The sequence below is a fragment of the Gambusia affinis genome, linkage group LG12 (assembly GCF_019740435.1).
Source record: "Gambusia affinis linkage group LG12, SWU_Gaff_1.0, whole genome shotgun sequence".
NCBI classification, from domain to species: Eukaryota; Metazoa; Chordata; class Actinopteri; order Cyprinodontiformes; family Poeciliidae; genus Gambusia; species Gambusia affinis.
Genome location: NC_057879.1, coordinates 20283563 through 20303588, shown reverse-complemented (window position 1 = coordinate 20303588; position 20026 = coordinate 20283563). Strand labels below are relative to the sequence as shown.

The window sequence follows — 20026 nt, the reverse complement described above, 5'->3', positions numbered from 1 at the left end:
ATCTATATACTGGAGAACAGGGGAACCTTTGCATTGAAATTGCTTCCATTTTATCTTGTTGCAAAAATAATTGAATTCAGTATAATGTTATTGCATAATCTGTATTCAGTGTAGAATCCAACAGTTCAAGTTTTACAAATCCAATTATTTTAGATGTTAAAATAGACACTATAAAAAAGCTAAAATACATCATTTGTTCATACAAGATGCTCGTAAGCACCTGTCTGTGTCGCTGTTTGTCTTCCTCCTCACTTTGTATCTTTCATTTCATCAGCCCACATCAACAAATCACTTGACCCGAAAACAGGTCAGTACAAAGGTTGGTCATTTTCACCTTCTGTCACTTCCTCCCCATTAGTGCAGATTTTTCAGAGAAAGGTCCACTCCATCCCTATCTCCCTCCCTCCCTCCCTCCCTCCGTACCCATCTCCTGTGGTGAAAACACAGGTATCCTTTTCCCCTAGAGATGAATACATTATTAATAACTCTCCCTAATCCTTGCAGTTCAATTGTGTACTGTTGTTTATGTATTTGCATGGATCCCTTTACAGCTCTTGCATGCTTTCCATTGCCACTCCTCCAAAGTGTGTTTCAATTAGTCTTGCCAAAACATATAAAGGAGTCCCCAAGCAGTTGGCTTAAGTCATTATTAGCCCTCTGTTGTATTAGCATTCTTCCTCAGCGTGCCCGCCCATGTCCTTCCTGTTAACTGTATCCACCAACAACTACAGCAGCCTTTACTGTTAGACTTTCCATCCGCCTGTGTAGGGCCATCAGAGGTGTGTGATGGATTACTTGGGTATTCAGGTGGCAACCGGATTTATCAGGTATTTAGGCAGCAACACCCCGGCTCTCCCACTGAGGGACATGGGTGTTGGAGCTGACAAAGCCTTTCTCTGGGGATTACATCTGTTTTACCAGCGTGGGCAGCTTCCACCTGGAGACTGAAGGATGTTGTGGTCACATTATGGACTAATGGAAGGAGAAAAACATCTTCCAGTCTTTCTGGGATTTACCTACTAGTCTAAGTGTAAAGATGAATCTAGCTCATAATATTCTGTTCATAAGAATGAGGCAAGATGTCAGCAATATTTTGAGGACAAATAAGAATCTCCATGTTTATTTTCAAAAATAAAGTCTTTACAAATCATAAGCTCTAATCAGTGTACAAACATTAAAATTTTTATATGCTTTTTTGACTTTAAGTTGGTCCTTATACCAAAAAAACAAAACATTAAACATGCCCCTTTTGACAAATTGGTTAATGGTTTCATGAAGTGGCTGCCAGTTTGCCATTTTACTCAATCTTTAGTCATAAGACAACAGAGCTAGTCAATAATGACGTCATTGTTTCAAAATCTTTATTTCTGGACCATCTAAAAATATCTTCCCAAATCATTTCACCTAATTGACAAGAAATATCAGACTTTGTGCTAAAAGATGTTGTTACACCCCTAATTACAGATGATTCATGATGCAACAAACTGAACTCTACATTGAAATTTATACCATTCACTGTATTCAAGACGGAGGTGATTCTAAAGGATTTTTCCCTCCTTGGCTTCCATTTGCACATCTCTGCCTCACAAACAGCTGACCTGTAGAATATTTAAGAATGAGCTGCCAGAGTGCTGACAAGGGGATGATCAGCCATCATGGCTGCCCAGAGACGCTGCTGCCAGGAAGACTCGCAGCCTGCTGACTCTGTGCCAGTTTGTGCCAGATATTGATTGACTGGACAGGTTCTGCTATCTTTGGGCACTTTGTCAGGGCAGTTAAATTTATAGGTATCCAGCAAGCAGGCGGGCAGAGTGGAGACAGGGCTTATTTTGTGGTTTTGATAGAGTCCCGGAGCCCATCTCCCCGAGCCGCTCTCGACAGGAGAGAGGCTTCGGGGGAATCGATAACAATTACCTGCCCTCTAGTCATTTTGTTCCACAGCACCTCTCCAAACTTAACCGCGCACCATGAATTATTCACAACATTAAGTGTTCAATATACACAAGCCACCATTGACTGACTGTTCATAGTGCTCTTAAGTCTATGGAATCGTGAAAGAACAACTGCTACTTTGAGCTAAATGGATTCATGGTTTTATACTTGGCCTACATCTGTCTGCTTGTTCTGAGAATTAAAATGAAAAAAAGAAACATTACTGTAAAAAGACACACATGGCTTCCAATAGGAACTCTAAAAGGCTCAACTGGATGTCCTTCAGTCAATTATTAAAGAAATTTGAACAAAAATGTCAGATTTTCTCATACTTTTTCATTGACTTGAAAGCAGCCATTCCTGATATCCAACTTTGACTTGGTACAGAACTATAAAAGAAGAGGAAATAAGAACAGTAATCAAAATGCTTGAATTAACTTCTTGACGCAAGTGGTTGCTAATTCATTATATTTAGAGAAAAGGTAACGTCACACTGTGTATGTTAGAGTAGCTGTAAAACCTGTTTTTTTCATTCATAATGCTTTTTGTCTTTTGCATCTCACAGCATCATTTGTGATTAGCGCTGCTGAGACAGCAGTATCTTAAAGTTTCTTTCTTGGTTACCCGAACTTTGAGATTTCAACAAAGAATAAAATCGTTATTTTGAATGAGAAATGGATAGATGAAAAACCTAGAATAATAAAACACCGTTGCTATTGTTGACCAAAGTTTTGCTGAAGTCTCTCTGTCTTGCAGCTTGATTTAACTCAAACCTTTTTCGATGTCTTCTTAAAAACAAGTATTTAGCTTGTCAGATTTACTTGCTTTCTTTGATGCCATCCTCAAAATTAAATATGGGATTGATACCATGGAGTGTTACTGTAACTGTAACCTGGATGTGCTTAGGTAAGGTGTGTTTACTGATTGAAAAAAAGATTGCTAGTTGAAAAAAAACACACAAAAAAATCCTGTCGGGGCCAAACAAGCTGAAACTCAGCCCAGCAATTTTTAAGGTATCTCTTGTTTGCTCCACCCCCTCCAGCTCCCAAGCATGCTTTAGTTCAGACCAGCCTCTCCATCTGCTTTTAGAGCTGGCAGCTCAACTATCCAAACTTTACATGGCAAAAAAATAAATAAATAAATTTCTAATGTATTTCATAAAAGTTGACATGTCATGACATCCATTCATCATGAAACCCCATTTTAAAAACTTAATTAAATGTTGAGGAAAATCAACTTTATTCTTACCCAATTTTGGCCGTTTCTGCTCTTGGGAATTGTGTGACAGAATCTCATGAGGCCGAATTCCAAAAGCAAGGCTGCCAAAATGTACTGCGGCTCAAACTTGGGATATTAATTATTTTCTGATACCGAGCCAAGTAGCTTCATCCCACATGAATCTGCTGATTAAAACAGCAGAAAGTCTGCACGCAGAACCTCAATTATTATGGGGAATTCAGATGAATGTGAACCTGGTTTCCACCCCCCCACCCCACCCCACTTATTACGGCCAGAGAACCAGCCTTTTTCCCTGACTGGAATCTCAAAAGGTGCTTTTGTGTTTTTCCATTTCACCACATAATGAGGGGAATAACAAGCACGGCTGTAACGACGTTCCGGTTCAAATTAGATCCGGGAGAGGGGGGTGAAGGGTTTTGACGGTGGGGACTGGAGGCAGACTCATATTTGAAAATCCATTTTCATGTAGACCCGAGCATAAGAGCAATTATAGTCGAGAGTTTTTTTTTTTGTTAGTTTTTTTTTCTTTTTTTTCTGAGACACACGGAGATACTGTAGTGCATTAGGGGAGACAAGCAGTGCGAATTCTGCAGGGAGAGTATTTTCTTTTTATTTTGCTGTTAGTGTCTAGGAAACATATGAACAGCAGAGGTGGAATAGAAATAATGGGTTCTCAGCGGGAAGCTAAATGTTTGGCGAAGCTTCACTTTCCTCATAGTCAAGGATAAAGAAGTTAGAGCCTCTAACTCTTAGATTGAGTGCACACTACTGGAACATGTCATAAATTTAACAGGTGTGACACTAATGGATGTTCACAAAGTGTTGTCAGTTTTTTTTTTTTCTCCCTGCAGTGTCATACAGATAACTTTCTTGCCGAAAGTTCCCAGAAAAGAGATCTAAAATGTGTAAATATGAGAGGCATTTGGTATGCATCTTCATGGAGACAGAAAGTCATATGCAAATGCTGGTTGCCTGTTTATCCTGAGCTAGCTTTTCAGTACGCTGTGGACCCTCTGAATTGGTGTTTGCCTTGTCCCAAGCGACATCAACGGGCCCTTCTTGTCTCCATGGGAACCTCTATTTAATGTCAGCCTATCTGCATATCAGAACTGCACAAAGAAAGCGAAAAAGACAGAGGGAGAGAGCTGAAGAATCCAGAAAGAAAGAAAAAGGAAGAGAGAGAGGGGGAGGTAGGAAAAATCAAACAATAGCATCTCCACAGGGTTCCTCAATGATGCAACTACCGCTGCTGTTTGACACTTTGACAAAAGAGGTCCGGACATAGTCTCCTGCAAAACTGGACTATTTTTGGTAATATTGTCTCTTATTCTGAGGAAGGGGATAAAAAAAAAAGATTTCTTCTGAATATCCAGAGCCATTTTGTGACAATTCTTTTATTCCCTTTGTGCTCACCCGCACATTTGGACAAAAGCGATCAGCTCCTCCTTTCTATTAAACTCTCTGAAAATGTATTTTTCTTTGTGATGTTGCATAGAGAAAGAACATTCATGAGTTTACACAAGGAAGGATTGTATTCACCTTGTGTACCCTTCCACTCATTTCCTTTCATTTTCTTTTCCTCTCAGTGCGAAGAGTCCCACCTAGATTCTCTATTCCACCCAACAACCAAGAGGTGATGCCGGGCGGCAGCGTCAACCTGACGTGCGTTGCAGTGGGCTCACCCATGCCCTACGTTAAATGGACCATGGGTCAGGTGGAGCTGACCAAGGAGGAGGAGATGCCACTGGGCCGCAACGTGCTGGAGGTCACCAGCATCCGAGAGTCGGCCAACTACACCTGTGTGGCCATCTCTTCTCTGGGGATGATCGAAGCCACGGCACAGGTTACCGTCAAAGGTGAGGCGCAGATTTGAAGAGCAAAGAACAATGTTGAGGTAGACTTAAAATTTTATCACAATATTTTGTAGTACTGTTGTGATAATGATAAAAATGATCATATTAAACTGTTTGTTACTACTTTTTTTAGGTCGTTGTATGGCTTTGGCTACATATTTGAAATCCATTTTCTAAAAAAGTTGCACAGAGAAACTTAATTTAATCAGATTTTTAAATGAACTGATATGTATTGTTGCTCTTGTAAAAAAAAAAAAAAAAAGCTGTGCAGAAATTAGTAAAATAACATTTCAGTCAGTTTTTTTTTAGAACATGAAGTGACATTTACTGTAACAACAATAAGTCAAAATTCCTGAGAAATTTTTCACAATAATTGATTAACAATACAATAAATCCCCACCCCTCTGTTGATGCAAGTAATTGAGATAGTCCTTTTTATCACCATACAAGCAAAAACTTTGTGTGATAGTCCAACACAAAGCAGTGCAGGATTGTGAATTTGAACAGTTTCAGCTCCTTCATGTTAAATAAAATCCAGTTCAACAACTGTTCAGTCCACGATCTGAAAAGAAAAACATTGGGACACAACTTAAACTGTTAATATATGGCTTTTGGTAATGTCTTCTGCACTTTAAATGTTATTTTTTTAAACTATTCTTTCTTTTTCACAACGTTTTGCACCTTTGTGTTGATCTCTCACTTAAAATCCCACTAAAACAAGTTTGTGTGTTTATCATGGCAATCTGTAGAAAAAGCTCAAAGGAGTGTTAATACCTTTCAAGGCTCTGTAGATCATAAAAATAATCTAATTAAAACACCTTCATATGCCCTTTGAAACTAATTTTAAACATTTTACAGTTACAAATTAAAAAATATCAAAGGTTTGGAGTTTCCTCGTCGATGCATTGATCTCTCTGGCTTGTATTTTTCTCTCTGCCTGCTTCTACGTCCAAGAACGTACGTGACTTTAAAGAGGTGTTGTCTACCTATCACGGCCTCTGGTATCAGTATTTGTCCGTATTGATTTGGCTTTCCACTCAAGCTGATCGATACACAAAATGTCACAGTCATTAGAGGGACCACAGCACTACAGACCTGTTTCCCTGAGGAGGCCTTAATACACACCCTCTGTTTGGCTTGCATTTGCAACAGCAGGAACCATTCTTGCAATTTTCTTGTATTGTCTGTAATTGTTGGACTATTAAGCAAAATTGTGACTTCACTTAAGGTTTGGTGTTCTTTTTGGGTTGATTATTACTGACAGTATTGTAGGAGATGGCTTACAGGTGAGCAGCTCAGGCTTGTTGGTGTGACATGAGCTGTAATGAGCTTTGTTTGTCCGCTCTTTAGAAGTGTTTAATCAAAATTGTCAGATTTGTAATTCTTCCTGGAATTACCGGAAAAGCACATGATTTATACAGTGATTCTGTGCAGTTTGGAAAAGTATGTCATTTCCTTTTTGATCATTTCCAGATCTGAGTAGATTCAGAAAAACTACAATTAAATATTGAAAATGTTTTTTCCTATACTTGATAAATGCAGAGGATTCTACATTGATTTATATTTAAATGTGCCTTGTCACAGTCTGATTTTAAAGCTAAATGATAAATAAACACCCGTCAAAAAATCCTTTATTTGGAATGTCTTCACCAAGAAACAAATGGCTTAAGAAAAATATTACTAGTATTATAGATGTCACTTTGTTTTAAAAAAAAAGATTATTGATCTAAAAACTACTAAAAATGAGCATTTTAATTACTTTGCATTTTATTATTTATGACCAAACCTATTTAAAGTCACAAAGGTCACAGATTGCTGCTCTATACAATACTGCAAAATTCCAAAAACATTTTTAACGACGGTTTTGTTTCAGGACTTGATTACCTTAAAGATAGGGTGTCATTAAAGAGTTATCATTTGTACTTTGATGTCCAGAATGTTCAAACCCCCATCAAAGAAACGCATGTCTGACCATTTTAGGTTACAATTTATGCCAAATTATGCCTGAAGTCTCTAAATAGCTACGATCTGTTGCATGCGTCATATTCAAATTACCAATATAGTCCTGTCACAATAACACATTTTGCTGGATGATAAATTGTCTCAGAAGTTATTGCAACAAACTATAATTATGTTATTTTGAGACCATTTTCATATAATATAATGACAGAGAAATATTAATGCAAATAAGGAACATTAAACACTGGAACTGGAAGACATTTTAAATATCCAAAATAAATAAACAAAGCAACAAATAAAATTAATACAGAAGTAAAACTGGCTTTCAAAATAAAGGCTGGTTGAGCTCAACGCATCAAACGGCCTTTTGTCATCTAGAGAGAAAGACGTGAAAAAACCAAAACAATCATTTAAATGAAAATTGTCCAGTTTCTTTTTATCATCTGATTAATTGATTTGTTACATGTCGCGACAGGCATCAGCTTGATGGCAAAAACACACAAAAAAAGTCAAAGCTAATGATTTGTTTCTCCGTCTTCAGCCTTACCGAAACCCCCGACCTCCCTGACTGTGACGGAGACCACCGCCACCAGCGTGACGCTGACGTGGGACTCCGGAAACCCAGAACCCGTTTCCTACTACATGATCCAATACCGAGCCAAGTTGTCGGACAACGGCTTCCAGGAGGTGGAGGGCGTGGCAACCACGCGCTACAGCATCGGCGGACTCAGCCCGTACTCCGAGTACGAGTTCCGCGTCATGGCCATCAACAACATCGGCCGCGGGCCGCCCAGCGACCCCGTGGAGACGCGCACTGGCGAGCAGGCGCCCTCGTCGCCGCCGCTCCACGTTCAGGCGCGCATGCTGAGCGCCAGCACCATGCTGGTTCAGTGGGAGCCACCAGAGGAGCCCAACGGACAGATAAGAGGCTACCGGGTTTACTACAGCTCCGACATGACGGCCCCACTGAGCGCCTGGCAGAAGCACAACACTGACGACAGCAGCCTGACAACCATCTCTGGCCTGACGCCTGACATCACCTACAGCCTCAGGGTGCTGGGCTTCACCTCCGTAGGTGACGGACCACCCTCTGACATCCTGCAAGTCAAAACACAACAGGGAGGTGAGCAGCAGCCACTCTTGAGAGGCTCTAGAGTTCTTCATGTGTGTAAGAAGTAGGAATGCATTGTTAGAGGAAAGCATTTAATCTGACAACAGCTCATGAACACGCGTATGTGTTTGAGATAAAATCATTCAGCAGAGATATTTAACTTGATGTTCTTTCTTATAGCAGTGCTTTATCTCTGGTACTATTTCACATTCAGTCTTAGTCCAACTTCATTGGGATTTCATGTGATAGACTAATATAGACACTTAATTATTATGTAGAATTAAAGCAATTCTTCTTTTTTCAATGTGTATTCAAGCTGAGTCCCACTTTATTCTGTTGTTCCTAAATAAAACCCAGAATGGGGATGAATCAGATTCATCATGATTAATCGATTCCTGAAATAATCATCAATGAATTAATCCCACAGTTTTGGCTTAACTACTCCCTTAAGTATGTTGTTCTTTTAGCAAATTAGCCTTTTTTGAATCTGTACACTACAGTTAACGATTAACAGATTAGTTAATGATTATTTAACTAAATAATTAATCACAATTAATCTGATGAATCGTTTCAGCCCTATATTTAATTATTCATTGCCAATCAAGATTCAGCACTAACAGTACTTGTGCGTTACATGAATTCCCAATGAAATGCATTAAAAATTAATGTTCCATGTGACAAAATGAAACCTTTTGTAAGCCCGTTTGCCTTCGTGCTTTAACCCGTGTCCTCCCTGCGCCAGTTCCCGCGCAGCCGTCCAGTTTCGAGGCCGAAGCCGAGCTCGACACCCGGATCTCGCTGACGTGGCTGTGGCCCGTGCAGGACCAAATCACCAAGTACGAGCTGCAGTACTGGGAGGCCGGCTCAGACAGCAAGGTTAGCATCAGAACACGACGTTCAGATCGCTTTATGTTTAGATTATCTCTCCTGCACAGCAGCTCGCCCTATCGCTCTCTCCGTCTGCTGCTGAAATTGTCTCGTTTTCCACAGTGAAACTGCAGACAACTCTTACTCTTCATGATGCAACCCCTCTGAGCGGGGAGGCTGTGTTATTGTAGTAATGTAGTCAGCTCCCCAGCTGATGAGAAAAACCTAACGTGGACACAATCTGCTCTGTTACTCTCTTCTGCTGTGGCTGTTTGTTTGAACTCTGGCGGACCAGAAGCTGGAGGCCGACTTGTTTTTGGAACAAGCTGCTTCTGCTCCCTTTGGCAGTCATGTATGACTGTTTGCAGTGCAGTTGAAGATTGTATCATTTTGTTATTGCAGAGCACATGAACTAACTCGTGCAGCTCCACTGATTGTTTTTTTAAATTATTATTATTATTTGTCTCTCCAGAAACACGTGACGTTTGGCCCGGCGGGCTCCCACTCTGTGGATGGTTTAAAGCCTGACACCATGTACTATTTCTCCTTGGCAGCCCGCTCTGAAATGGGTTTGGGTGTCTACACCCAGCCCATCCAAGCCCGCACTGCTCAGTCCAGTAAGTGCTCCATTTTTCTTTCCCTAGTGCTGCCTCTGTCCTCTGTCTTTTCTGCTTGTTAGCCACTAACCCAGTGATTTCAGAGAGTCACCTCCAGGCGGCTGAAGCAGGTTCAGGTCGTTCCCCTCAGTGAGTGAAACAGAGAGAGAGAGAGTGAGGTGCAAAATGTGAGTTTTATAGACCTTAAAACAGAGAGTGTGAGCAACTTGAATGTCAAATCAATCTGAGAGCAGCATATAATGCTGACAGAGCAGCCATCCCGGTCAGCTTCCCCGCTTCCACCTCCTCCCCTCTGTCGCCAGCACTAACCCCCCTGTCCATCTAGCAGAGGGCAGGCCCTGTGTCAAAGGTACGTTTAATGTGTCTTGTTCCCACATTTGTGAGCTGTGCTGTGTTGCCTTGCCTCATATCATTATGTGCTTTTACAGTGCCAGCATTCAAAATGTCACTCGTTTGATTTTATTTTTTTATTTGCTGTGGAGGCACAATGCTTGTGCCACGTCACCCAGAAGGGTTGCTGCACCACACAGTTTCTTTGCACATAGCTGTGAGAGGAAAATAATAGATGCTCATGATTGGTTATTGTGATCATTTGAATAACAATGTCTTACAAAACTGATCATATCCCATTTTGCTGCATTACTTCCACCAAATTTTGTGTGGTCTTGGGATTTTACCCATTAATCTTTAAATGGTCTTAAATTCATGCATCTTTAGATATCTTGAATCAATCAAAGTTGGCCTTAAATACATTAATCACAGATCTTAAATCTTACTGTTGTAGAAATTTTTAATTTTGTATATTTTTTGTAGTTTATTTTTCTCTGACTTTTCTGTCAGGCAAATGTTTGAGTCACACGCAGACAAATTCATTACGTTCTGTGACTCAAGGCAGTTGAGGATATAGCTAACTAGTTCTAATACATTCTAGTTAACTAGCTAGCTGGCTCACTTTTGTTGCCAACCTATATATAATGATAGGTTCATTATGTGTGACAGATGTGACAGAAACCACTTTTAAACTTGGCACTATGGGTGGGTCTGCGATGCTTGATTGTAATAAAGAAAAACCTCCCATCATCCCCTATTATATTTATAGTTGTTTTGGTCATAAATTTAATTCAAGGTTGCATTGAAAAGGTCTTTAACAGTCTTAAATTTGACTTGCTGAAGCCTGCAGATACCCTGAGTATGTTGTGCAGCTGTGATTTATAGGGGCAATAAATCTCCCATGGATGGACTGCGTTTCTTTATTCTGTCATCTGTGGGTAGGTGGTTTGGTGTCAGAGTAACAGGGAATGAATACTGATGGACACCACACTTCTAGACTTTTATTTGTTAAAAAAAAACAGTTGCCAACTAGATATAATTTTGCTTCCACTTCAAAATGATGCACTACTTTGTGTCCTTTAAAATGAAATTATCATGAAAGGCTTATTATGGAGAAACATTTGCAAAGTTTTTTAAATGCTTCAGTAGGATACTGAACAAACTGACTAGAGGAGGTTTTGGAGTCGTATGAGGTGGTTCCAAAAGCTGACTGAGTGTGGTGGACCGGAAAGAGGACACGTCGCTCTGTTGGAGGTGGAACAATGGAGACAAACACAGAGATGCTACAATGTGGAGCTTGTTTCTTCACAAAAGACGGAGGCCGTCTGAGCAAAGACTCTGGCTTCCGGGAAGCAAACAAACACAAAAGCGGACGTGTTTAATTGTGAAGGTGATCAAATTGTGGTGATTAATAAAAGTTAATCATGGAGTTGGTGTAAATTAGCAGCAGATGATTTGTGTGCATTCGCACCGGTGCACATGTTTAGAGTCACTGTTTGGCTACGTTTGAAGGATCTTATGGATCTGTAGAGTACAGTAACTGGATTAGATTGCAGATTTCCTTTTTGCTTTTTTTTGTCATACCTAAATATCATCAAACAAATTACATTAAATAAAGATGACCAGAGTAAATACAAAAAGCAGTTTCTGAGGAAAGCTTTCCCCACACCTTGGCTCATTCATACATAAATTGTGATTAGATCAAGTTTTTTGGTTGGATTTCACTCACATACACAGGGATGATTGCTGTCTGAGATGTGACATTTGTGACACAAAGTAGGCTTAAATATCTCAAAAGAGAACTACAAATCTCAAACAGATTCAAATAAAACTGAAGGGGAAAAAAGAAAGTCAGCAGCATCTGTCTGGGAAAGGCCACAAAGCCGTTTCTAATGCTTTGTGGCTTCATTGAACCATGAAATGGTGGTGAACCTTCCCAGGAGTGGTCAGTCTACTAAATTTACGATAAAAGTGCATCGTAGTCTCCTCAAGGTCATAAAAGATCCCAGAACAACATCTAAAGCACCGCAGGGCCTCCCTCATCTCAGTTAGATCCAGTCTTCATGATTCAACAATAAGAAACAATGAGCCAAAAGAAAGAGACAGGAGCTCTTTCACTAGAGATCTCACATTTCTAAAAAAAAAAAAAAAAAAAAAAAAACATCTTGCAAGCTGCATTTTCTATTTGTTCTGTTTTATTAAAATTTGATTTATTAAAAATATTAAAGTCTGGCTAAAAAACAAAACATAGCAAATTTTCACAGCAGTTAGAAATTCTAATGTGTAAATTTGAATGGAAATATGCTAATAAATGAGTTACCAAAGTTTTACCAAAATCATGCATAAAACTTGTTCTCGAGGCATGATAATTAAACAAACAGAATGAGAAACACAGCGAGTCCACAAAACTCAGAGAAACAAATCTGAGTTGCACGCTGTGGTGCGATTCAACGCCTGCCAGCAGCCTTGGGAAGGTTCTGCAGTGAACAGGCGGTTTGAAATGATTCCTTTCTCCAGGGCTGCATTTCAATGTTCAGCACAATTTTTTAGGAGTCAGAGCAAGCATCAGAAGTAAGCTCCATTTACCTTTTTTTCTGTGCTTCACCAAGCTCAGCTGAGTGTTTGACACAGCTGCAAGATACTTGACCTAAAATTGAAAGGGAAGGCATTGATGTGCGAGTGATTAAGATGGGTGAAAATCAATAGGTCGAGGTGCGGTGAATGTTCAGATTTTCTCGCTTTGCCAAAAATTAAAGCCGAGGATTTTTCCAGCAGTTCATGTACAGAGGTTGAGGCTGAGTGTGTAGGTTGTTGGAGTTTTGTTTACACCATTAATGTTGGGGAAAAATGGTGAAAGAATATTCATATTTGATTTGTTTTAAAACCAGATAAAATTCAGATTGCGGAAAGTTTAAATATATCTGGATTTGAGTTGCAGTCAGTCGCCATAATTACAGGTTTTCTCTGTTTCCCTTTGGTGTCGTCCTCCCCAGGTCCACCTTCACTTTGAACTTCCTGATTTTTGATCTGGAGCTCAATAGCACAATCATCAGTCTGCCACTTTTCTTAATACACAAGATGCTGCAAAGCCTTTGTAGTTCTTTTACTGACTCACCTGTGGATCAGACACGTCTGCACATCTGTTTGTTATGATTTATTTTATTTTTAAAGGTGAAGTTTTGTGTGTTGGCATTGGTTTATTAGATTTCATTTGCATGCTTGAACAGAAAAATAGCTCCTATTTTGTTTAAAGATCAATTTCTATCAAGTTGAACATATTCATGGTACGTTTAGCTGCATGAAATATTTGAATGCTGTCGTATTTTATTTTCAGGTTTTTTTTCTGCTTCTTGAAAGTGTTTGGTTTCTGTTTTTTTCCTCCAGACTTGAGAGTTGAAGCATTTATACTTCGGCACATTATTAAACTGATCATTTTAGATAATTTTGGTTATTTCAATTTTTTAAGTTGAATATTAACTCAGAGTGAGGAGGACTTTAAAATGTAAGATTTTAAAATATGTACCACCTGAGCTTTTTCACATTTTTAATTTTTGTATCCCCACACAATGATGCTGCCTCTACTTTGTTTCACAGTGAAAATAATGTGTTCATGTTGCTCCATCTCCCACATGTTTGATTTGTCCAAACATGGTAGTAGCAGCATTATGCTGTGGGATTTTTGTATATTACCAATAATATAATATACAGTTTTGTCTATACAGAGAAGAGAAGCTTCTTCTACCTTTCTATTTGTGTCGATCTATTACATTAATTCAAACTAAATATATTCAAGTTTATTCTAAAATATGTAACAGTTACAGTGGTAAAAATGTGCAGTTTTTACACCTTAATAATGTAGTTACTTAACTTTTAGTTCAGTTTTTTATCTGTGGGTTAATGACAGAGCATCATGTAGTGGATTAAACCTCAGTATTTCCTTTTTTATCTGCTGAAATTGCAGTGGTACCAAACCAGATGTTAGCCAAAGCCATCTTAAGTGTTATTGATCGTAAAAGCCAAGGCCGTATGCTGTCTTTAACTACCCATCTCAGCTGCAGCCAAGCTCTCTAACGAAGCCCACTGCTTCTACATCAGTGTGTTAACACCAGTCCACGCCGTCACGTACTTGTTCACAATCTCACACATCCGTGGCCCGTTTATTGCTCCCACCGCGCGCTGCAAGAGGCAGCACGGGGGGCGGTTAGGGACAAATTACGTCTTCATAAAACACACGGCCTTGTAAACTTTTTGGCACATCTTATATTCTGTCCGCCTCACCCTGTGATTTCATTGCCTCCTGCATAAACGTGGCGCCAAACATGGCTTAAGCTTTGGACCGATAAGGTTGTTTTTTTTCTTCTTCTTTTTTGCATCCAAATCTCTCAGTCTGGAGGTAGCATCCTGTTTAGTATGGAAGCCTTTTGCATTCAAACTTGAGCAATTTTGTGTTTTGGAAAAGTGCAGGAGCGAGAATGCACATTGACAGTCATAAATAAACATTACGCCTACATTTCTGCAAACTGATATATAGATTCCCTACATTATATATTATATGATTAACACAATTTATCATTTTTCAAGATGGAAATGCTGCAAATGATTCAAGTTGAATACCCAGCAAAAAGCTTCCTTAGTTTTGTCATGTTTTGTGTGCATTTTTAGTTTATTTTTTGTTTGCTTGATCCGTGGCCTTCCTTCGTGTGGTTTTGCTCCCCCCCCTGCAGCTCCCTCCGCTCCACCTCAGGAAGTTCACGTGGTCAGCCTGACCTCCACAAGCCTCAAGGTGAGTTGGGTGGCGCCGCCTGCCGACAGCCGCCACGGTGCCATCGTGCGCTACACTGTCAGCTACCAGGCTCCGGCGGGAGAGGACACGGAGCGGCACGATGTGCCCGACATCGGTGCAGATGCCACCAGCCATGTGCTGGAAGGCTTGGAGAAGTGGACTGAGTATGAGGTGTGGGTGAGGGCGCACACTGATGTGGGCCCAGGCCCTGAGAGCGCTCCGGTCAAGATGAGAACCAAGGAGGATGGTAGGTTTTCCGCATCGCTCGCTCGAAGCAGCCTGTCACTGATTTCCTTCACCCTCCTCTTGCTCGTCTGGCGGTGGTAGCCGATTGGGATCACCGTCCTTTTCCTCCTGTCTCCATCTTGAAGCTCGTCTCTCCCTGGGGTTCAGTGCTGTGTCACTTTCCTCTGCTTGTGCTGTGTGAATACTGTCTTTTTCTCCCCACACTAAAGAACAGAAGTGGAACTGATCTTGCCTCTCTTTTCTATCACTCTGCTCTCTCTCTCTCTTTTTTTTCCAACACGTTTCTCATTTTGTTTGCAGTGTGATAGGGGGCGGCTTCTCCTAAGAGAGAGTCGTCTATAATTAATGTGTTTGAAGTTTGCTGCAACACGGCTAATTTCTTACTGGAATTAAGGGCACTACAGACATGACTAGACTACATGCTGTTGGGTATGTGGTGTTTTCGGGGAAGCAGGAGCCTTAGAACATCTGAAGTGAGTGATAATTAGATTTATAAACGTATCTAATGTCACTCAAAGTTATTTCTGATAATTTTTTGGTTTGTCAAGACAAGATAACCCAAGTAAGAGAAAAAAAAAAGGAGGACTTTGTTAAACGAATAATAGCAAAAAGTATAAGCCATGATGTTTATGGGATAAAAGCAGTGACGACTAATGATTTCAGTCTTTAGGTATCAACAATTTCTGTACATATTTTGGCTTAAACAAAGTTTCTTTCTCCATGAAGTTGGAGGAAATTCTGACCATTTCACTTATTTATATCATGTACACTAAAAAACCCTTTCATTGTCGGCTACATCAAGAGCATAAATGTCTGGTTGTGGCAGAATATATCGCCTACTAATTCTGTTAAAATATAGCTTTCTCTGAATTTGCCGAGTACTTATAGAAGTAAAATTTTAGGATCCGCTAACATTGAAATAATTAGGCACTCACGAAAAAATCTAAATTGATTTGACTAGTGAAATAATATTTGACTGTTAGCTAGTTTTATTTAAGTACTTATAGTAGACTGGATTTGGCCGACAGCCCTTCAGTTTGACATTATTCAGTAACTGTAATAGGTTTTGGTTAGGCTGGATTATAAAGTTGTGTGTCATCAGCATACAAATATTAAGACATATTGTGATACACTTTAAACTGAAGAGTTGAATAAAAATTGGACTAAGTACGGGGCCTTGAGGGACTCCACCTGTGATTTGTGTGGAAGATCACCACTGGAACATATACATATATACATATATCCTTCCTGGCATCTTTAACCTCTTCATGTCACTGTTTTGCTCTTCCCTCCCTCAATGTTTGGTTTGCAGTGCCTGGCGCTCCTCCCAGGAAGCTGGAGGTTGAGGCCATAAACTCCACCGCCATACGCGTTACTTGGAAGCCTCCTATACAAGTGAAGCAACATGGACAAATCAGGGGCTACCAAGTCATCTTTTCCCGACTGGAAAACGGTGAACCACGAGGCCAGCCGAACATCATGGATGTTGCTTTGCCAGAGGCGCAGGTAATGGATAGGTTTTTTTTCTAGTCCAGCTTTTCTTTGTCCCTTTTTGACTCTCCTGTCCACATTTCATGACTCTGTCTCTCTACTGTCCTCTCCACTTCACACTTTGCTTCTCCTACACTGGGCGAAACACATTGAAGTTTCTTTCTGTCGACTGCAGTATCGTCCCTTTTTGCGGTTCTCGTAATCTTTTTCCACATGTGACATTTGACTCTAAATTGGTACCCAGCTCCCACAGCTTTGGATTAGCTGTCAGACTGAAATCCACTTAAATTCTACAGTAATAGCTGTTGGATATATTTTCTGTTCGTAAGATCAGGATGTGGCTTAGTGAAATCAATGCAGCCCCCTTTGCGGTTTTAACACCAATACATATGCACTGCCTTGTTACCATGTTTATAAATTAAAGTTATTTCCCTGACACTGCCCCTTTACACGGTAATGCAAAGTGCCCTGAATTGCCCAAAGCCGCGCAACACCATGAGATGGATGAGATTGTAATCCTTAAATGGGTCTCAGAGATTCATGAATATCCTTAAGCCATGAAAACCCAACTCTCACAGCCTCCTCAATTTGCAAATAAAAGAAACCCGCTTAAAAACCTCCTGCTGGTTGTTTGTTAGTCATAACATTAGTGTTTATGTACTTTAACCTTCTGTCGCCTTTAACAGAAGCATCTGATTAATATTAGTATCCACTGCATTCACACCAACATATTCAATCCAACTTGGTCTATTTAATCTGTAAAAATATATTTAGCTCAATATAATCAATATATTTGGTTCCCATGCAGTCTTAAATTTTACTGTCAGATTCAGGACCAATTATTTGAAGTTCCATTTGATCCAAATAGTAGCAGAACACAACGCAATCGAATTCAGGTGATCATTTAATGACGGTGGGCAAAAATTAATACCTTGCCGCAATTCTTCAACCAGATCAAGCATTTGGTGACAGTGGAAAGGAAAATACTGCCTTCTTTAAAGGAAGAAAGCACCAGACAAGCCTGGTTCAGTATGAGGTGCCATCCAAAAAAGAAATAAAATACACATACAAATGGGAAGTTATCCTCGCTCTTGATGTTTGTACTTGACACCAGTTTGCAGTAACTCAGTGTTTTTATTTAGCAAAGCAGCACACATTTAACCTGGTTTTAGCTTTCTATGGGAAAGAAAAACAAAGGCTGTGTGAAGTTATTGGCTTAATTGAGGAAAGAGACACAACTAAACACAAAGGTACCTGGCCAGGGTTACTTTCTTTGTAAAGATTATGCTGTTTCAGTGTCAAAACTTAGTCACTCTTTTTGAGTGGAAAGACAAAGGAATCAGCTAGACACAATAACAGTAGTCCACTAGTACTACAGTATATATGATACTTAAAAATAGAGTACACAAAAGTAATGGTCACAATAGCCCCATCATCCATTGAGTCCAAGAATGGGACATGGTTTAACCCAACTCCGAGCCACAGGTTATTTCTGCGGAAAAGAAAAATGTTAAAAAGAGTATTCAAAATTCATGTCAGCACTAGCTCAGTCAGTGCCGTGTGCCTGGAAGTATAATGAGCTAAGCAAAGAAGCGCTAGACCAGTGGTACTTTCTTTGGGTAAGAAAAGCTAAAAGTGCATGCAAAGCAAAAAATAAGCTATCTGTATGCAAAGGAAATGACTATTACGGTCTTTACTCAATTCTGATAACTTTTATTCATTTTTAGAAACATTTAATTTCACCACCGGACTGTTGTAATGAAGCTAATGGGGACTCTTTGGATTTCAAATTTGTGTAAACTGATTTTCTATAGTTTTCACACAATGAAATTAAACCCATTAGATTTGACTGGAGATAGCTGAGAATATGTGGATAAAAACTTGACTGGCACACAACACATTGTCCGTGTCTCTACACCTGGTCAAAAAGTGAGCCCTGATCTCCCAAACACAGCGCAGCCTTTGTTTAAGAGCAGTTGTTTCTGGCAGCTGCTGCTGACACTTCATTGTTATCTGACTGTGTGTAGGGGAGTGCTCGACAGCCGGGACAGCTCCGTTTGGTATGGAAACAGAGAAAAACATGGTGGTGGTTGCTCATCTTCTTCAGAGTGTTTTGCTCCGTGGCAGCACGTTCCGCATGAATTTGTTTTGAGTTGTGAAAACTGAACTGAACATGACCCTACTTGTTATGCAAACAATACTCCCTGCCATGTCTCATTTGGGGCATACAATAAATATGAAAGCTCGCTGTAATTTGGCGCACTTTATAGCTCACGTGTTCCAGTTTCTTGCTTGGGACACCTTTCACTGCCCCCCCTCCGTGGCAGACCTTGGAGTTTTCTTCATTTTTCTCCTTCCTTTCCCAAGTTTGGCCTCCTTTTACCCCTGTTCTGCTTGAAAGTTGGTTGAGTAATTAGCAGGTCCTCGCGTGCATGTTGGCTACCCTTGGTTGAGTCATCTCAACAGACTCATCTTTGAGTAGTCAACCTGCAAGGACTTGCCCGGACGTCATTAGAAGACCACACAGTCAGACAACCGTCTCTTATTCTTTATCGTTCAACTGGTTTTAAAACAATCCCTTCCTTTTCACACATTTTCCCGTTTTCGTACCTCAACAACAGAGATAACATGAGCCAGCATGCTTCCTGCAAAGATCAGCCCAATAGTAGGCGTTCCAGCTGGTCTGAAAGAGTTTGTGACTCATCCTGAGAGTCATACAAATCCTGCATACGCACACCTGTAATTGATAATGAATCAATGGAGGAAAACAATTTTCCTATGTGTTGGCACATCCCAAAGTGTTTCTCCAAAGAAATTCGCTTAATGTCTTGTGAAATCAGTTTTATAGCCGCCCTTTCACCTGGATTTGATGCACAGCGAGGAGGAAAAGCAAATACCACATTTTCCAGGTCTCTGAAAGCATACCACAACCTCACCTCAGACTTCAATCACAACCCTAAGCCATGTGATTGAATTGCAGATCCTGTCACAACCACTACCACCTCCCCCTGCTCGGCCCTTCTCTTTGTCTCCATGTTTCTGGATCCTTTTTAGCCTTTCTCAGGGTTAGCTGAAACGCTGGGAGAGCTCGCCTGAGCGTGGGCGCTTTAAGCGCTTCTTTTCTTTTCAAACAGGAGCCCACACATCGCCCTCATTTCCCTGCTAAATTTAAACCAAGGGCCAAGTTAACAGTATGATGTTATCAACCCTTTGCAGCCGCTCTCCTGTTGGAGGAGTGACCCAAACCTGAGCTGGCAACTCAACGCCAGCTCCATTGTAGTGCCCTCGCAGCTACATCCAGGCTCATTCTCACATACAACATACTGGAAATTTCACTGGAACTGGTTGAATATTTGAAGACATTAGCGTCACTCCATTCTTCCACCCAAGTTTCCTTTTCTGCCCGAGTTTGCCTCCATTCAGCACCACTTTCCAGGTTCATTTGGTTTGACCACTCATGCATTTTTGTAGTTTATGTGAGTGAGGTTATGCTTCACTGCCTCTACGGCCTTCGCTGCCCCAGACTGGAGTTGAATGGAAATTGGTGGTTGGGTTTGGATGGAGGAGGGGAGACAGGAGAAAAGAAGCACCTCAGCTC

At 40.4% G+C, this 20026-nt stretch overlaps 1 protein-coding gene across 19 annotated transcripts in view; it reads left to right on the top strand.

The window, feature by feature from the left end:
- LOC122841847 (receptor-type tyrosine-protein phosphatase F-like) overlaps positions 1-20026 on the top strand; it is a 239707-nt gene that overhangs the window by 144611 nt on the left and 75070 nt on the right. For 13 of the 19 annotated variants that reach the window (XM_044135465.1, XM_044135464.1, XM_044135463.1 and 10 more), the window contains 6 exons: positions 4758-5027; positions 7525-8106; positions 8837-8970; positions 9434-9578; positions 14633-14938; positions 16250-16443. In XM_044135465.1, coding sequence (XP_043991400.1) covers positions 4758-5027; positions 7525-8106; positions 8837-8970; positions 9434-9578; positions 14633-14938; positions 16250-16443 — 1631 coding nt within the window. The remainder of the gene's footprint in view (positions 1-4757; positions 5028-7524; positions 8107-8836; positions 8971-9433; positions 9579-14632; positions 14939-16249; positions 16444-20026) is intronic. The other 6 variants (XM_044135480.1, XM_044135482.1, XM_044135481.1 and 3 more) reach the window with 1 other exon arrangement.